Source organism: Zeugodacus cucurbitae, chromosome 6 (genome assembly GCF_028554725.1).
Source record: "Zeugodacus cucurbitae isolate PBARC_wt_2022May chromosome 6, idZeuCucr1.2, whole genome shotgun sequence".
In the NCBI taxonomy this organism is placed as follows: domain Eukaryota; kingdom Metazoa; phylum Arthropoda; class Insecta; order Diptera; family Tephritidae; genus Zeugodacus; species Zeugodacus cucurbitae.
The window spans coordinates 24,631,410-24,649,180 of record NC_071671.1 but is presented as its reverse complement, the minus strand read 5'-3'; the positions used below and the strand labels follow the sequence as shown (position 1 = coordinate 24,649,180).

Genomic DNA, 17,771 nt, shown 5'->3' with positions numbered 1-17,771 from the left:
CTACGCTGTACGAAGAATATAGGAGATATTTTAGTGTTTTTTACGGAAATGGTTGCCAACTTGATAGACCATAAGATCATATAGATCAGAACATAAAAAACATATATATTTACGATCTATGAACTCTCTGCTAGCAATACTAATCGGACGTCATTTTTATTTCGGCTTAATGATCATGGTAAATATAGTGCAGGATTTTAATGTGGTGGAGCAGCTAATGCTGGGGCTGAAGGCACGTAATTTCCAAAATACCATGCTATATTACTACAGCAGTAATGGAACAAATGAGCTATTCACCTACACCTTATATCCGGAGTACAAACTTGTAAATAGTTCCAACTTTTTGGCATATTTAATGGAAGCTTTGCCAAAACGTTTAGCTGGTGGTATGGATATGCAGGGTCATAAGCTATATACACCGCTGCGTCAGGATATACCACATGTCTTCAGTTATAAGAATAGTCGAGCACAAACTGTTTGGCGTGGTTCAGCCTATAATCTGCTGAAGAAATTTATGGACTATGGTAATGCATCGTTGGTAAGCTATGAAATGCCGAAAGATCGCTACGGCGGCAATGTGATCGATATGAAGGCGGCGCTGGACCTCATACGTCACAAGAAAGTGGCAGTAATGGCACACGCTTATGCGTTATTTAAAGAGGACGACGAGGTTGGTAAGAGTTATCCACTAATGGTGGTGCGTTGGTGTCTCATGGTGCCCATTTGGAATAGCGTCTCAACAATGTACTATCCACTGGAGCCATTCGATGATATTATTTGGTTTATCATTGTTGTTGTTTTTCTCGCATTGGTGTCTGTGAAGTGTCTGTGGTGTTGTTGGCAGAGCACGCATGAGCTGGCTAGACGTTTAAGCGACACTATTTTGGAATGTTTCTGCTTGAGTATTGGCATTTCTACACCAAAATACTTCGGCGCACCTACTCTATTGGATTTCCTGATTTTCACCACCATATTCTTATACGGTTTCTTTCTCACAGCCAACTACACGTCACTGTTGGGCAGCATATTTACAGTAACTTTATTTCGCGCACAAATAAACACCATGGATGATCTCATAGCCACGAATATTTCCGTTATGATTATCGACTATGAATTGGAGTTTCTGCGTTCTGGCGGTGATGAACTACCAGCAAACTTCTCACGTCTGCTGATGCCAGTGGACTCGGCCACTTACAGTCAACATCAAGTGCAGTTTAATACGAGTTTTGCCTATTTTATTACGGAGGAGAAATGGAATTTCCTGGACCTACAACAGAAATACCTCAAACAACGGCTCTTTAAGTTCACAGACATTTGCTTTGGTTCCTACCATTTAGCCTATCCACTGCAACCGGATTCGTTTTTGTATCGCAATCTCGAGTATTATATCTATCGTATGCATTCTTCGGGCATGTTGGGACACTACCAGAGCACAGCCTTCGATTATGCGGTGCATGCGGGACTTGTGAAACGTTTGGCCGATAATACGGAGTTTACGTCGGCTGGCATGCAGCACTTGGCTGTGGTCTTCTTAATGCTGTTGGCTATGTTTTGTGTGAGCTTCTGTGTTTTTGTGGGTGAGCTTGTAAATGAACGTTTGAAGAACAAGCGTCGCTGGAATTGAATTCAGTGAAGGCAGTCTCCTCATGAATCAATAACGAAGAATATTACATAAAGATCCCAGCGGATTAACACTAGTTCTAACCCCTCATCCGAACTGAGCCGTCTTGAGTAAACGATTTATGCGAGTGGATCCAAGCGAACTCAAGACCTCTTCTTCTACCCATTTTAAGTTCTGGATTAACTGTCAGTTGGAGAGTGCTCTAGTTGTAAAACCATGGATACTTTAAAACATCGATTTTTTGGAATTCTTTTTCAAATACATATCTAGCGTCACAATAAATAAGACTTTTTCGTTTTGTGTTAATATTTACTTATTCTAGTGATTAATGTTTAATAGTTCTCATAATTTTGTGTTGCACCCTTAGTGTTACCAGGTGTACCAAGTGCTTAAATGTTTATGGACATACAATTCAATGACGAATACCATTGAGCTCAAAAGCAGACCCGAAGCCAAAACTATCCACGCAATTGTAAAGAAACGCAAATTTAAAGATTCTACCGGATAGGTGTCGCTAAATATTTGTGCATATTTAGCACGTACCGCTTCGTTGAATGCGCGCTCCTCCCATTGACCCCATAGACCCGACTCGCGTATAATTAAAGTGAATAGATTAAGCGTCTCAAACCAAGCGGCATTACGTTGCATCGGTATAGCCTTGAAGACGGTGCCGAAACAGATCTTCGAGAGATGAAAATACGGCTGTATAAGTATGCGTTGTTGACGATTGAGAAAATTCCATTGATCCTCGGTGACCACATAAGCGTAATTGCGATTCAATTTATCTAAGATATCTTGAAATTCCTGTCATGGCAACTCGCGCACAAACGCGATAGTGCGAGTATGTTTTCCACACTATTTTGCTTGATCTCCGCAAAGTCACCCAACGTGATCAACACATTTATGTTAGCATTCAGCAGATCGTCCACCGTATTGATGGGCGGAAGTTGATACCGAAGAATAGACAGGAATAGATGTAACGTCCGAAGGGCCTTACGATATACCAATACTTCGGCAACCCATCCTCCAGCGGTACCATTACGCAGCTCTTCACCCAATAGAGTGGATAACTGAATTGTATATTACGTCGCACATGATTGACCAACGTTGCACCGTTCATTGCTAGATTATACTCGCCGCTATGTATGCGCTCGTAGATCTCCGAGTAATTTTCACTCAAATCACGACAGATTTCCAAGAACATATGATGTTTGTTGGCGAAATTCCAGATGGTCTGTGCGTAAGGTCCAAAGAGCGTTGAATCGCTGATATTCTCACCACTACGTACAAACGCACGCGGCACATCATCGTAGAAGGGTGTACGCAATATGGTTGTAACCTCCAACGGCATTGCTGCTATTTTAATCGCCACTCGTTTACGGCGTCGCAATTCACTTCAACTGCTGCTGCTGGAAGTCGCCTACAAGGTATTGGCACAAGCTTATGCTTTTTCAATTCGGACGAAGAGCTTGGTAAGAGTTATTCACTCATGGTGGTGCGTTGGTGTCTCATGGTGCCCATTTGGAATAGCGTCTCAACAATGTACTACCCCTTACAACCATTTGATGGTCTGGTTTGGTTTGGCATAATTTTTACTTTTGTGTCGCTGCTGTTGATAAGGTCGCTCTGGCGTTACTGGTTGGGCAGAAATTTGTGTGATGGTGCCTTGGAGTGTGTCTGCTGGAGTATTGGTTTTTCGACGCCGGAGTGTATAAATGCACCTTCAATTTTTGACTTCTTCATATACATATATGGTTTCCTTCTCACCACCAACTATACCTCTTTGCTGGGCAGCATACTTACGGTCACCTTATTTCGCTCACAAATCAACACTATGAATGACTTGATATCGTCGAATATTTCCGTTATGATTATCGACTATGAATTGGAGTTTCTGCGCATTCCGTCGATGATGGATTACCAGTGAACTTCTCACGTCTTTTGCTGCCAGTGGACCCGGTCACTTACAGTCAACATCAAGTGCAGTTTAATACGAGTTTTTCCTTATTTCATTACGGAGGAGAAGTGACGTTTCCTAAACTTACAGCAACAGTATCTTAAACAACGGCTCTTCAAGCTCTCCGATATCTATCCACTGCAGCCAGATTCGTTTTTGTATCGTAATCTCGCCTACTTTATTTATCGCATACATTCATCGGGTCTGTTTTACCACTACGAAAGAACAGCCTTCGATTATGCGGTGCATGCGGGACTCGTTGAACGCATGCGAGATAATCCGGAGTTCATTGCGGCCGATATGCAACACTTACTTGTTGTATTTGCAATGCTCTGTGTCATGCTCTCAGCCAGCTTCTTTATTTTGGCAGTTGAGCTGGCGATTTACAGATTGTGCAGACGTCGTAGAAATTAAGTTCAATAAATAATGTAATGGAGCCGAGATGGAGTTCTACTCCTAATCAAACTGTCCACTTGACTTAGAAGAGTATATAAACTTCAGACTTTTCCAAATGCTTACTTTTCATCCAAAAGAGCGCTGTACGAAGAATATAGGAGATATTTTAGTGTTTCTTTGACGGAAATAGTTTCCAACTTGATAGACCATAAGATCATATAGATCAGAACAGAAAAAACATATACATATGTTTAATATCTGTGAATTCTCTGCTAGCAATATCTTGTTGGTCAGGATTAGTTTATCAATCCATCCTATAGAATAAATATCTTTACCGGGTTATGGTTATCTTAGTTATACTAAGTATTAGCCAGAGCGCACTTACTTGCAAAGTGAATAGGTCGCCATCATAAGTCCTCATGGTACAAATCTTGTTCGATAAAAACTGTCGTCTCTCGTCCCCGGAGAACGAAGTCTTAGTTACCGAAGCCGGGTATTGATTTATAACCTTTGGAATACTGTCAACATGATAGTATTATCAAAATGTATTTTATGTGACTACAACAAAAGCACCGCAACAATCATATCTACAGAAACTAAATTTTTATCGCATGAGAGAATATTTTATAGTGCTTATATTGAAAATAATTTTATTGCATGAGAGGAGTTTGAAGTTAAAATAAATGTCATTTGAGACTATCAAAGCACTAGTGGGCGTTTGAATGCAGTCCAATACACGCACATCCAATAAAGAGGGCACATCAACTATGCGGCATCATCTTGATTTAGCAGTTTTGAATGACAGTTGCTTTTAATTTCACCAGCAATTTGACAAGACAGTTTCGTATATGTGACACATGTGTGAAGAAGAGTAAAATATTATCAAGTATGTATGAGACGTGTTTTTTTATAAAATATATTACAAAAGTATATGTGTAAGCAAAAATAGTTGTCCAGATGGCGAGAAGGCGGTAAATAATACCGACAATAAAGAAGATCTCATTGAAATGTGACACTTTTCTAGTCAGAAGCAGGTGTTACATTTGTTTATGAGCAGAAAATGTTCGAAAGAATTAAAAAGTCAGATGTTAAGACTTCAGTTAATGGAGTGCCAATTAGAGTATTATTTTTGCTGGGATATCTTCGCCAAATATGATGGAAAAGGTCCTTCTGAAGTTAAGGTCCTTTATTGATTATAAAAACGGTTCTATTCCTCTTGCCGCCCCAGCTCTTTAGAATGTCACTCATTTGGTCACATATTTGTCGAATATGTAATTATTGCGCTCCTTTTGGTCCAATCAGTTGGCATCAGATCGAAAACTTTCTGTACCGAAAAAATCGGATTCATACGCTTGGCATGGACGAACTTAACTTAATCGCTTGAACTTTGTGAGAAAATTTTAATAGTTCACTTCTAGAGTTGGCTTCTATGGAATAACTTAAATACAGGCTCCTCGACTGCTACTACATCTAAAAGAGGATGACTCTTGAATATTTTAGTTAGGGTTACATGGTTAGCTATGCGTTCTGGGTTGTGACTTCGATGTTAGACTTAGACATTTTCATCAGCTAAACATTCAGAATCCTTTAGAAGACCGAACTATCGACGAGTTATCTCTGCCGGGACCGTTACCAAGGCCAAGGGAGAATGTGTTCTCTTCCACACTTTAGGTCAAAAATCGACTAGGTTCGACGAGATTGTCTGCCAGAATGTTAATTAACCTCACGTGTACGCTTGTGAGTAGCCGTTGGAATTAGTAGAACGAAAATTACGCACATAAGTTTTCGTGTGGTAAATTAATAGCTTAACGATTTTATTGGCAATTATTGTTTTTGGATTAATAAGTTTCATAAAACACACACAACGTCGTCACAGGTCATCGCATACAAAATGTGACAAATCCCATATGAATAGAATCTCGTTAATTATTTAATTAACTTGTTGACAAGGCACTCGTACTTGTATTCCCCATTGGCCGGTGTGGAACTTTATTCATTCGCCTTTAAAATGGCTGCAAACGAAGACGGCAGAGTTAATACGCTTGAATCAGTGCGGCATTGTGGAGTTCATAATGAAATTGAAGCACAGCGAACCACGGTTCGTTTGGCTCAGCTTGGTCTGCTGTAACACGCTGCAACCAGTGCAATCCTGGGATATGGAATACAATCTAAACTTACTCTGCAAACTGGGTAAGATCATACAAGCGCAAGAGATCATTTGGTATGTGAGCGAACGCATGGACGCGACGAATAGTGTTGGCGTACAGGAACTCATCATAACGTTGCGCGATTGTCTGGGTCTCACGCAGTCGGTGTTGACCAATAGTACCGATTTACGCTTAATACATTCCGAAAATAAGAAACACGGATTGAGCATAGTCTTCTGTACCGCCGTCGATGATCCCATCATACATGTACACGATCGCACACTACTCGGACGTCATTTTTATTTCGGCTTAATGATCATGGTAAATATAGTGCAGGATTTTAATGTGGTGGAGCAGCTAATGGTGGGGCTGAAGGCGCGTAATTTCCAAAATACCATGCTATATTACTACAGCAGTAATGAAACAAATGAGCTCTTCACCTACACCTTATATCCGGAGTACAAACTTGTAAATAGTTCCAACTTTTTGGCATATTTAATGGAAGCTTTGCCAAAACGTTTAGCTGGTGGTATGGATATGCAGGGTCATAAGCTATATACACCGCTGCGTCAGGATATACCACATGTCTTCAGTTATAAGAATAGTCGAGCACAAACTGTTTGGCGTGGTTCAGCGTATAATCTGTTGAAGTTATTTATGGACTATGGTAATGCCTCGTTGGTAAGCTATGAAATGCCGAAAGATCGCTATGGCGGCAATGTGATCGATATGAAGGCGGCGCTGGACCTCATACGTCACAAGAAAGTGGCAGTAATGGCACACGCTTATGCGTTATTTAAAGAGGACGACGAGCTTGGTAAGAGTTATCCACTAATGGTGGTGCGTTGGTGTCTCATGGTGCCCATTTGGAATAGCGTCTCAACACTGTACTATCCACTGGAGCCATTCGATGATCTTATTTGGATTATCATTGTGGTTGTTTTTCTCGCATTGGTGTCTGTTAAGTGTCTGTGGTGTTGTTGGCAGAGCATGCATGAGCTGGCTAGACGTTTAAGCGACACTATTTTGGAATGTTTCTGCTTGAGTATTGGCATTTCTACACCAAAATACTTCGGCGCACCTACTCTATTGGATTTCCTGATTTTCACCACCATATTCTTATACGGTTTCTTTCTCACAGCGAACTACACATCACTCTTGGGCAGCATTTTTACCGTAACTTTATTTCGCGCACAAATCAACACCATGGATGATCTCATAGCCACGAATATTTCTGTTATGATTATCGACTATGAATTGGAGTTTCTGCGTTCCGGCGGTGATGAATTACCTGCGAACTTCTCACGTCTGTTGCTGCCCGTGGACTCGGCCACTTATAGTCAACATCAAGTGCAGTTGAATACGACTTTTGCCTATTTTATTACGGAGGAGAAATGGAATTTTCTGGACCTACAACAGAAATACCTCAAGCAACGGCTCTTTAAGTTCACAGACATTTGCTTCGGTTCCTACCATTTAGCTTATCCACTGCAACCGGATTCGTTTTTGTATCGCAATCTCGAGTATTATATCTATCGTATGCATTCTTCGGGCATGTTGGGACACTACCAGAGCACAGCCTTCGATTATGCGGTGCATGCGGGACTTGTGAAACGTTTGGCCGATAATACGGAGTTTACGTCGGCTGGCATGCAGCACTTGGCTGTGGTCTTCTTAATGCTGTTGGCTATGTTTTGTGTGAGCTTCTGTGTTTTTGTGGGTGAGCTTGTAAATGAACGTTTGAGGAACAAGTGTTGCTGGCATTGAATTCAGTGAAGGCAGTTTCCTCATGAATCAATAACGAAGAATATTACAGAAATAATGATCCCAGCGGATTAACACTAGCTCTAACCCCTCAGAGGATTTATGCGAGTGGATCCAAGCAAACTCGAGACCACTTCTTCTACCCATTTTAAGTCCTGGATTAACCATCAGTTATAGAGTGCTCTAGTTGTAGAACCATGGATACTTTAAAACATTGATTTTTTGGAATTCTTTTTCAAATACATATCTTGCGTCACAATAAATAATATTTTAACATTTTGTGTTAATATTTACATAATCTAGTGCTTAATGTTTAGTAGTTCTCATAATTTTGTGTTGCACCCTTAGTGTTACCAGATGTACCACTTAAATATAGAAAATAAAGTAGTACTCTAGTACCAGATCCACACTACTAATAGATGAAACGTTGGTAGTCTTGTGGTTTGACACTGTAATGTTTATGGACATACAATTCAATGACGAATGCCAATGAGCTCAAAAGCAGACCCGAAGCCAAAACTATCCACGCAATTGTAAAGAAACGCAAATTTAAAGATTCTACCGGATAGGTGTCGGTAAATATTTGTGCATATTTAGCACGTACCGCTTCGTTGAATGCGCGCTCCTCCCATTGACCCCATAGACCCGACTCGCGTATAATTAAAGTGAATAGATTAAGCGTCTCAAACCAAGCGGCATCACGTTGCAACGGTATAGCCTTGAAGACGGTGCCGAAACAGATCTTCGAGAGATGAAAATACGGCTGTATAAGTATGCGTTGTTGACGATTGAGAAAATTCCATTGATCCTCGGTGACCACATAAGCGTAATTGCGATTCAATTTATCTAAGATATCTTGAAACTCCTGTCATGGCAACTCGCGCAGCAAACGCGACAATGCGAGTATATTCTCCACACTATTTTGCTTGATCTCCGCAAAGTCACCCAACGTGATCAACACATTTATGTTAGCATTCAGCAGATCGTCCACCGTATTGATGGGCGGCACAAATACGGGCTTCATATTATACGCGGTCAAGTAGGGTGCATGATAGGCGGCCAATATAAAGCCGAACACGAAGAGTAGCGTATAGAAGAACAGTACGCGTACGTGTGCATTCTTCAGCTGCACATTCATATTCGAGCTAAACAAAATGATGGCGCTGCTGTGCAGTATATTACGTGTTATGGAACGAGTCGGCTTCCTTGCATTAGTCGGATATTCTATGTAACGCATCAATATGGCTATATAGAAGATACCGAAGAGTAGGCAGGAATAAATGTAACGTCCGAAGGGCCATACGATATACCAATACTTCGGCAACTCATCCTCCAACGGCACCATTACGCAGCTCTTCACCCAATAGAGTGGATAACTGAATTGTATATTACGTCGCACATGATTGACCAGCGTAGCGCCGTTCATCGCCAGATTATACTCGCCGCTATGTATGCGTTCGTAGATCTCCGAGTAGTTTTCACTCAAATCACGATTGATTTCAAGGAACATATGATGTTTGTTGGCGAAATTCCATATGGTCTGTGCGTAGGGTCCAAAGAGCGTTGAATCGCTGATATTCTCACCGCTGCGTACAAAGGCACGTGGCACATCATCGTAGAACGGTGTACGCAATATTGTTGTGGGCTCCAAAGGCATTGCTGCTGTTCTAATCGCCAATCGGTTTCCACTCCGCAAATCACTCCATCCGCTGCTGCTGTTAGTCTACTGTTTTGCGACTCAACGGCGTAGCCACATTATATAGCCACTACAAAAGTGGTCTCTCTTGTGGTAGTATTGCGCCGTTGAAGGCCATTTTTGCAAAACTGCAAATTATCATTATTTGTGTGGGTGCTTCGTAACGTTGTCATATGTCGTTTACGTTTTGCATGTGGCTGCTTGCTGAAGTTGACCGATTGAAATCGATGCGGTAATTAAGATCGCCTATCGATTTGGCCTGCGCCGCGTGACAAAAAGGTCATTAGAAGGTGCAATTGTTTTTTTTTTTTTTTTTGCTAGAGTTGATTAAAGAGGAATTTTGTGTTGAAGTGCACTTAACTCGGTGGTTCAGGTGGTAAGGAGGTGAATGGGAAAATAATTAAATGTATTTAGGTATTCACTGCTGTTTTGGAAAACAGAAGGCTATGAATAATAGAAAATGTTTCCATCATTTAAGACTCTGGCTTACTCTTTAAAATCTAATTTGGAATGAGGAGGTCTTTCAGATTTAAACGATGATGATTCTGTCAAAGCTCGGTATCTGTGCGACAAATTGACGTGACAGCGATTCTGTATCTTCAGTGTGCGCAATTCTGAAGAGACGTTTTTCTCGCTTGCCTTCAAACCAGAAAAATTTACAGTATGTCAGGTATCGTTCATTTAAACCGAAGATGGAGCCAAATTTACGATCCATCGCGAGTGACAGGGGAAAATTATTCCCGACCTTTTGGTTCATCGATTCTGTATCAATCGTCTAACATTTCAATAATTCCAGCTGAAACGAAAGAATTGTCTAGATAAGATACAGCCCCAGAGGTCACATGGCTAAAATTGAAATGGGCCGACAGAATTGTCTTCATAAAATACAGACTCAGGGGTCACATGGCTAAAATTGAAATGGACTGACAGGATTGTCTTCATAAAATACAGTCTTAGAGGTCTTAGGCCTAAAATTGAAGTGGACCGACATAATTGGCTTCATAAAATACAGTCCCAGAGGTCACATGGCTATAATTAATTGCTTTGGCCAAAATACTAAAATAAGTCGCATTAGTTTTTCACTGTAAAACAAATCCAAATTATGTTTTCTATATCGGCTGTACCAATTGGGTGGATTTCGGATCTCTTGGCGAGTTGGAAATGTCCGGTTTGTGGACTTGCGGTGCTTGACCCTCTAAAAATGATTACTCTCTTAATTCAGAAATATCAAATTATTATATTCAATGGGTGTAAGTAAGTGAAATGTTCTTAGATAACTTATTCGTTAACCAAATCGCAGGACTGTTAACAAAGAGGAGCATTCTTAGAATTATATGTCTGGAAAAAAATTCTTCCAGAAATATAAAATGTATTACACAACTTAGTTACTTCTGGATCAACTTCGGGAACTTGAATTTCTATAGGCACACATTTGAAGGTCGTTCAGTTCAGCCGATTTCTAAACTAACAAACCTTTGAAATAAAAGATGCAATAAGAAAAGTAGTAAATCCCATACCAAATCTAACTTTATTCTTTTTTTCTTTTTTAATAATTTTAATTTAAATGTAGAAGCTTTTGAGGTGCGGTTGAGTCCTGTAACAAAACAATTAAACAAAAAACAACACGAACCTGAAAAAGACAATACTGCGTTTTCATTGGTCGGCGACTACTTCTTAACACACTCTGCGGTACTCCTGAGTGAGAGCAGCGCACTTTTCTGTAAGACAGTGCTCTCGATGAGTCTATGACATAAACGTTCAAGCAGAAAAACAAGCAAAGCCACCGCATACATCGTAATGAGCATGAGAAATACGACAGTCAAATGTTGCATGCCTGCCGAAGTGTACTCCGCATTTTGAGCCAAACGCTTGACTAGACCCGCATGTGTTGCATAATCGAAGGCAGTACGCTCATAATGATGCATTAAACCAGAAGAATGCATGCGAAACGTATAGTACTGTAGACTGCGATAGAAGAGCGAATCACGCTTCATGGGGAAGGCCAGAAAGAATGAACCAAAGCAAATGTTGCTGAACTTGAAGATGCCTGGCTTCAGATACTGTTGCTGCAAGTCGAGAAAGTGCCATTTTTCCTCGGTCACAAAGTACGCAAAGCTCGTATTGAGGTCGTACTGATGTTTGATGAATGTGGCCGCATCCACTGGTTGGATGAGACGTGAGAAATTCGCTGGTAGCGCTAGGCCACTTGAGTGCAGAAACTCCAATTCATAATCGATAATGAGCACAGTGAGATTTGCCGTTATAAGATCATCCATCGAGTTGAATTGCGCACGAAATGAAGTGACCGTTAGTATGCTGCCCAGTAATGAGGTATAGTTGGCGGTGAGAAAGAAACCATAAAAGAAAAATGTGGTAAAAATGAAAAAATCCAAAACATTTGGTGCCGCCATCAAGCTGGGAGCACTCATGCCCGTACTCAAGCAGAAGCTACGCAGAATGCCATCACTTAAACGTGCCGCCAACTCATGTGTACCTTGTAGAAGACAACATAAGGTCTGCACCAACAGCAAGGCACCGAAAACCACAATTATACACCACCAAGTGAGCTCATCGAACGGTTCCAATGGATAAAATATCGTTGTAACACTATTCCAAATCGGCACCATCAGACACCACCGCACCACACCTATGGGATAGCTCAAGCTAATGTCGTCATCCTCATAGAATAAGGCGTAAGCATGCGCTAGAAAAGTAATCTCATCGTGACGCAACAGATCCATGGCGGCCTTCATGTCGATGACATTGCCACCCAGCCGATCTTTCGGCATTTCATAACTCACCAGCGTCGCATTAATATAATCCGCAAAGAGTTTGAGCAAACTGAAAGTGCTACCCTGCCAAGTCGCGATTTTGCTGGATGCGTTCGGAGCATGAAATACGCCCGGCAAATCTTGCCGTAGTGGAGTACATATTTTGTATCCAAAGGTATCCAAACCGCCAGCCACAGAGCGTGTATAATCTGTTGACAATTCCTCAAGGTAGTTGGCACGATTTATAATTTCAAAGCTCGGAAATACCGTATAACTGTAAACGTGATTGCGTCCATCATCGCTGACGTAGTACAGCAAGGGATTTTGAAATTTATGTCGCTCGAGATCTTGCAAAAATTGTACAACAACACCAAAATCTGGTATTTTCTCCAACATAATGACAAAGCTGAGTGTGTTGTGACGACTTAGTAGCGCACGATCGTGTGCGTCCATAATGGCATCATCGGGTCCGGTGGTAAAAACTATAGAGATTATAGTTTTCTTCATTTCTGTTGCGACAAAAGGCTTGTCGGCGCGGTGCGTCACTACCGTTTGCGTTAGCTTGAGTTCGCCATCGAAATCCACTATAAATTCTTCGAGATCAACGTATATCGATTTGCTGAGCTGTTCGCTAATGAACCAAGCGATTTCCTGCGGTTGTACGTACTGCATGATTGGCAGTAAAAAGTTCTTAATGTATGCGCGATCCCAGCTCTGCGCGGCCGTGGCGCGGTAAAGCAAGATCGTCAGTAGTGCAGTGATCAGTAGCTGTGTTGTGGACATTTCGAGTTTTCTTTTGGTTTCAATGCGAATTTTAAGGCACAGTATAGCCACTCAACTGTGCCTTTATCCATTGAGTAAACAACTGAAGTTTACCGAGTGTCTGCAAGCGCTCGTAAACTTTTTCTATTTAATTATAGACTTCATCAAATTTACAACAATATTTACAAGATTTTCGTGACCACAGACGATTAGTTTGCGAAAATGTTTACATTTTGTTGACAAAAACGATTGAAGCTGATAGGTACGTATCTCCGTGTCTTATCGATGCCTAAATATTTAACGATTACTTTAAATGTGGGCGCCTTGATATGGGACTACCATTGCAGGATTGAGTCAGTCGGATCCAAGTGGTTGCTGGTTTCCTACTGTATTTTAAGGAGAAGCTTTTGCTGTACTGATTTCATTTTTTTTCATTCCATCTATTGTAGTTGGAAACAGAACACAGCCGGATGCAATAAACTAATCCATCTTTCCGTCTGAGGTGTAGGAAAGCCGCAAGCGCTTAATCCCATTCCAGAAAACGAATCCCCATCTTATGGAGGATATGCATCCGGAGTTCATATCAAAAAATCTTAAGTTCTAACGTTATGAACTCTTTAGACATTTTAGCAGTTATTCCTAAAATGAACTCGCCCGTTTAATCGTCGCGTTTTGCACTGCATTTAAGCGCCAATAAAAACCAACCACGCGACGTCGCTCAATGGCGGACAATTTTGCAAAACAAATTACCAGCACACATAATTTCTCAGTATTTATTTAAAGAATTTTTATTTACTATTTACAGTTTGTATGTGTAAACTCGTTGAAGTGGACTGATTGCTGTAATTGCTAGTGACCAGTCAAAGTTAGATGTCGACGGCTGAAAAAAATTATTTGTATTTTTAGCACTCTACAATTGGAGTCGACATATCCTTCGTTACGAAAAACTACGCTTGCTCCTACTTTCGGCATTAGAATTTTTTATGGTATCTTCGAAATTGACAAACATCTTGGTTGCTGTCTCCGACTTAAAGAGCTCCACCGATACATATGTAGATGCCGATAGATCTCAATTTTTCGTGTAGGATATGCTGAAGAGAGAGAGAGTTGATGAAGGTTTTGGCAAAGCCCGAAAAACCTTATTCGATTAGTCTGGCTCCGTATGATATTTATCTGCCCGGGAACACGGTCTGAATTGATATAGTCGACCTAGACTGCGGATCTAGAAATATATTTATTTTGGTATTTGTATTCGTTCATAAATTTTATGTTGAAAGTTTCGGTTATAGAGTGTGACCTGCTACTCAGTTATTTCAATGTATTCGTTTATTCGAAAGCTTTAACAGATATTTGATAGTTTATTTGCATACAAAAATGACTTATGGAGAGTTAATTTAAAAATTGAAGACCTACACTTTGAGATCACTTATATTAGGTTAGGTTAGGTTAGTACGCAGATCTCAGCATATGCAGGAAGATCTCACTTGGTCAGCTTTGAGTGCTGTCCTTTATGATACCAAAAGACTCCTGGATTTGAAAAACACTTATGATTCAGCAATGCGCTTTGAATATATTACTTATCGAGTCCGCAAATGTCAATTCTAGCCTAATTCTTCATCAAAAGTGAGTCTACTAAGATATTTCAACTTGAGTCTAGCAAAAGCTGGACATTGGAGGAGTAAATGCTTAGCTGATTCCACTTCGTCTTCCACCAAAAAGGTTTGGCAACTTGCCTCTGCCAGGATCCCTAGTCCAAATATAATCCCTTGATATTAAAATATTTAAACCCAATTTTTTTTCAAAATTATTTGTATTTTTCAATTAATATTATATTTTTGGAATTTTATTTTTTTATACTCTCGCAACAAAATTGCTAAGAGAGTATTATAGTTTTGTTCATATAGCGGTTGTTTATAACACCCAAAAGTGATCAGGGCGGCATGGCGAGTCAAAATCCGAATGCCCGTCTGTCCGTTCGTGCAAGCTGTAACTTGAGTAAAAATTGAGATATCTTAATGAAACTTGGAACACGTGTTCGTTGGCACCATAAGAAGGTTAAGTTCGAAGATGGAATCGGACCACTGCCATGCCCACAATATGGCGGTAACCGAAAACACATAAAGAGCTATGACTAAGCCATAAATTAAGCTAGGATAAAATTTGGTACAAACGATTGTTCTAGGAAGGCGCATATTTGGATGAAATTTTTTTGGGATAGTTGGCGTGGCCCGCCCCTACTAAGTTTTTTGTACATATCTCGCAAACTACTGAACCTATATTAACGAAACTTTCAGTAGTCGTTTTTTTCAGGCATTTCCTTATATAGTCCAAAAATCGGATTATAACCACACCACCCACGGTTTGTAATATTTCACTTGCATCCCAATTATATGTTGTGAAAATAGGCCAAATCGGTTCACAACCACGCCTACTTCCCATATACCAGAACTTTGAAGTCGATCTGAACCGTTTACTTTACAATATATAAAGTAAGCACTAGTGAAGATATCGGAACAGAACTTTGCAAAAATACTACATTTACAGTGTGGCATCGCCCTTCTAAAAATTGTCGAAATAGGACCATACATTTTCAAGGCCCCTTGTGTCGGACATGAGGACCTCAGGGCTTCTAATTCTTTTTTTACCGAAAATATAGGTAAGTCCCTCGGATATTTTGAAGAAATCGGAGGGAATATCTTTCTTTTAATAATATGTCTCCGTGTTCGGTTACAACCGAACTTAGCTCTTCCTTACTTGTTTTTTTTTTTTTAATTTTATATTTAATTTATGTATGGCATATAAAACAGAAAATTATAATAATGAATAAAAAAATAAAAAAACAAACGCTTTCATCCGTGACAATGTCTCTTTGACGAGCATTGCCGTGACCAGGATTCGAACCTGGGTTACTACGGCCACAACGTAGGGTCCTAACCACTAGACGATCACGGCTACTGAAAGCTTGTGATTATGCTGGCAAAACTACCAATATGAACACAACACACAAACAAAGCAAAAAGATTAAACACAAAGTGAGTACAACAGCAACAACAACTAGTTTTTTTTATATATATGGGTTTGTAGTGTGTGTGTGTGTGTATATAAGCGTTAGCGAGCGATAAGCGTTTGATTTGGTGGAGGAAATAGCCGGTGGTAAGCATTTTATGAGCGCTAAGCAAAAATAAAGTAAAAGCAATACGCGATGAAATACGAAAGAGTAGCAAAAGGCAAGCTATATATACAAACTTGCATAAATACATACATACATGTATATACATATATTTCGTAGTATTTAAATAAATGCTGTTGCCTGTTGAACCAGCTGATTATCTAATTCGATTACTCCTAAGAAAGCGTCGAACTCGAACGCTGTCGTAAATAGCATACAACAACAATAAATATGCAAATAAGTAAATAATAAAAATCACCGACGCAAAGAAAGATAAAAATAAATGTATAACAGTGAATATAAAATCAACGAAAAGTTCATTGTTAAGACTATGGCCATCTCAAAAGCGCTATAGTTTTTGACATTTTTTATGTTTAATCTAATTTTTATACTTCCTTCGATATTTTTAAACCTTTCATCTAAACCTTTTTGTCACAAGGCTTATCAAGAAATAACAATTAGATCTAAAGAGCACAAACATTATAAGCCGATGTTATATTCAGGGTGCTCCATTTTTGATTTCCATATGAAAGCAATATATGGAGAAATTTTGAAGAAAAAAGTGAGTTTTAAAAAATGTAAAAATTTCCTTATTTCTTCGTTCATTAATTAGATTTATCCATATAATATCGAAATATTAGGTTGGCAAACATCTCCCTTCCGATTTTTTGTCGTTTGAATTTCGCGGCTATGTATAAAGCGTTACAGAGCTCGTATCTGGCAATTTAACAAGTCTTTGCAAGGTCTTGACATAACCTACAAAACGACGCTATGCATGATTAGTTTGGATATTACGTTCAACAATTATAGACGTGTAAACATGGAGTTCACTAACGCCGAAATTCGCGCTATTTTAAAGTTTTCCTTCGTTAAAGGCAAATCCGCTAGAGAAACGTTTCGTGAGATTAATGGTGTTTTGGCGGATGGTACTCTATCATTTCGAACTGCGGAGGAATGGTTTCGACGACTCATACACAAAAAAGCTTTATGTTTGGGTGCCGCATAATTTGACGCAAAAAACCTTCTGGACCGAATGAACGCCTGCGATATGCTGCTGAAACGAAACTAACTCGATCCATTTTTGAAGCGGATGGTGACTGGCGGCACATACGACAATATCAAGCGAAAACGGTCGTGGTCGGAGGACGGTGTATCGAAAAGTGTAGTGCTCCACCAGGACAACGCCAGACCCCACACTTCCTTGATGACTCGTCAGAAGCTACGGGAGCTGCGCCAAGGTCGGGTCTTGTCCATGGCGAACGAATTTGGGGGTGTAAAGTTGAACTCAAAAAAGGGTTGTGAAAAAAGGCTGACCCAGTCCCTCGCAAATAAGGAGAGGGGGCTTCTACGAGGTGGGTATTATGAAGTTGCCGTCTAGATTGAAACAGATTATCGAACGAAACAGTGCATATTTGAACTAAATCCGATCACTGTAACACTTTTTATAAAGAATTGAATAAAGAGCAAAAAAGCGGAAGGGTGATATAT

General features: G+C 40.1%; 4 protein-coding genes, 1 non-coding gene and 1 pseudogene across 5 annotated transcripts; 3 read left to right on the top strand and 3 right to left on the bottom strand.

The window, feature by feature from the left end:
* The first annotated feature begins 175 nt into the window (after positions 1–175).
* LOC128922418 (uncharacterized) lies at positions 176–1,624 on the top strand. Its single transcript, XM_054232758.1, has one exon. It carries the CDS (start codon positions 176–178, stop codon positions 1,622–1,624), a length of 1,449 nt encoding a protein of 482 aa, XP_054088733.1.
* A 1,486-nt stretch (positions 1,625–3,110) lies between these two features.
* LOC128922417 (uncharacterized) lies at positions 3,111–3,992 on the top strand (annotated as a pseudogene).
* A 2,038-nt stretch (positions 3,993–6,030) lies between these two features.
* Positions 6,031–8,070, top strand: LOC128922735 (uncharacterized). The gene has a single exon (XM_054234274.1). It carries the CDS (start codon positions 6,047–6,049, stop codon positions 7,886–7,888), a length of 1,842 nt encoding a protein of 613 aa, XP_054090249.1. The 5' UTR covers positions 6,031–6,046; the 3' UTR covers positions 7,889–8,070.
* A 451-nt stretch (positions 8,071–8,521) lies between these two features.
* Positions 8,522–9,580, bottom strand: LOC105210764 (uncharacterized). The gene has a single exon (XM_054234275.1). It carries the CDS (start codon positions 9,540–9,542, stop codon positions 8,754–8,756), a length of 789 nt encoding a protein of 262 aa, XP_054090250.1. The 5' UTR covers positions 9,543–9,580; the 3' UTR covers positions 8,522–8,753.
* Positions 9,581–11,248: 1,668 nt separating this feature from the next.
* LOC105210765 (uncharacterized) lies at positions 11,249–13,135 on the bottom strand. Its single transcript, XM_011181907.2, has one exon. It carries the CDS (start codon positions 13,133–13,135, stop codon positions 11,249–11,251), a length of 1,887 nt encoding a protein of 628 aa, XP_011180209.2.
* A 2,859-nt stretch (positions 13,136–15,994) lies between these two features.
* On the bottom strand, positions 15,995–16,066 carry Trnah-gug (transfer RNA histidin (anticodon GUG)). Its single transcript has one exon. It is a non-coding gene; the product is annotated as a tRNA-His (tRNA).
* Positions 16,067–17,771: the final 1,705 nt, after the last annotated feature.

Excerpts from the sequence above, each read along its gene's own strand:
- LOC128922418 (XM_054232758.1), top strand. The coding sequence starts at position 176 with ATGGTAAATATAGTGCAGGATTTTAATGTGGTGGAGCAGCTAATGCTG.
- LOC128922735 (XM_054234274.1), top strand. The coding sequence starts at position 6,047 with ATGAAATTGAAGCACAGCGAACCACGGTTCGTTTGGCTCAGCTTGGTC.
- LOC105210764 (XM_054234275.1), bottom strand. The coding sequence starts at position 9,542 with ATGCCTTTGGAGCCCACAACAATATTGCGTACACCGTTCTACGATGAT.
- LOC105210765 (XM_011181907.2), bottom strand. The coding sequence starts at position 13,135 with ATGTCCACAACACAGCTACTGATCACTGCACTACTGACGATCTTGCTT.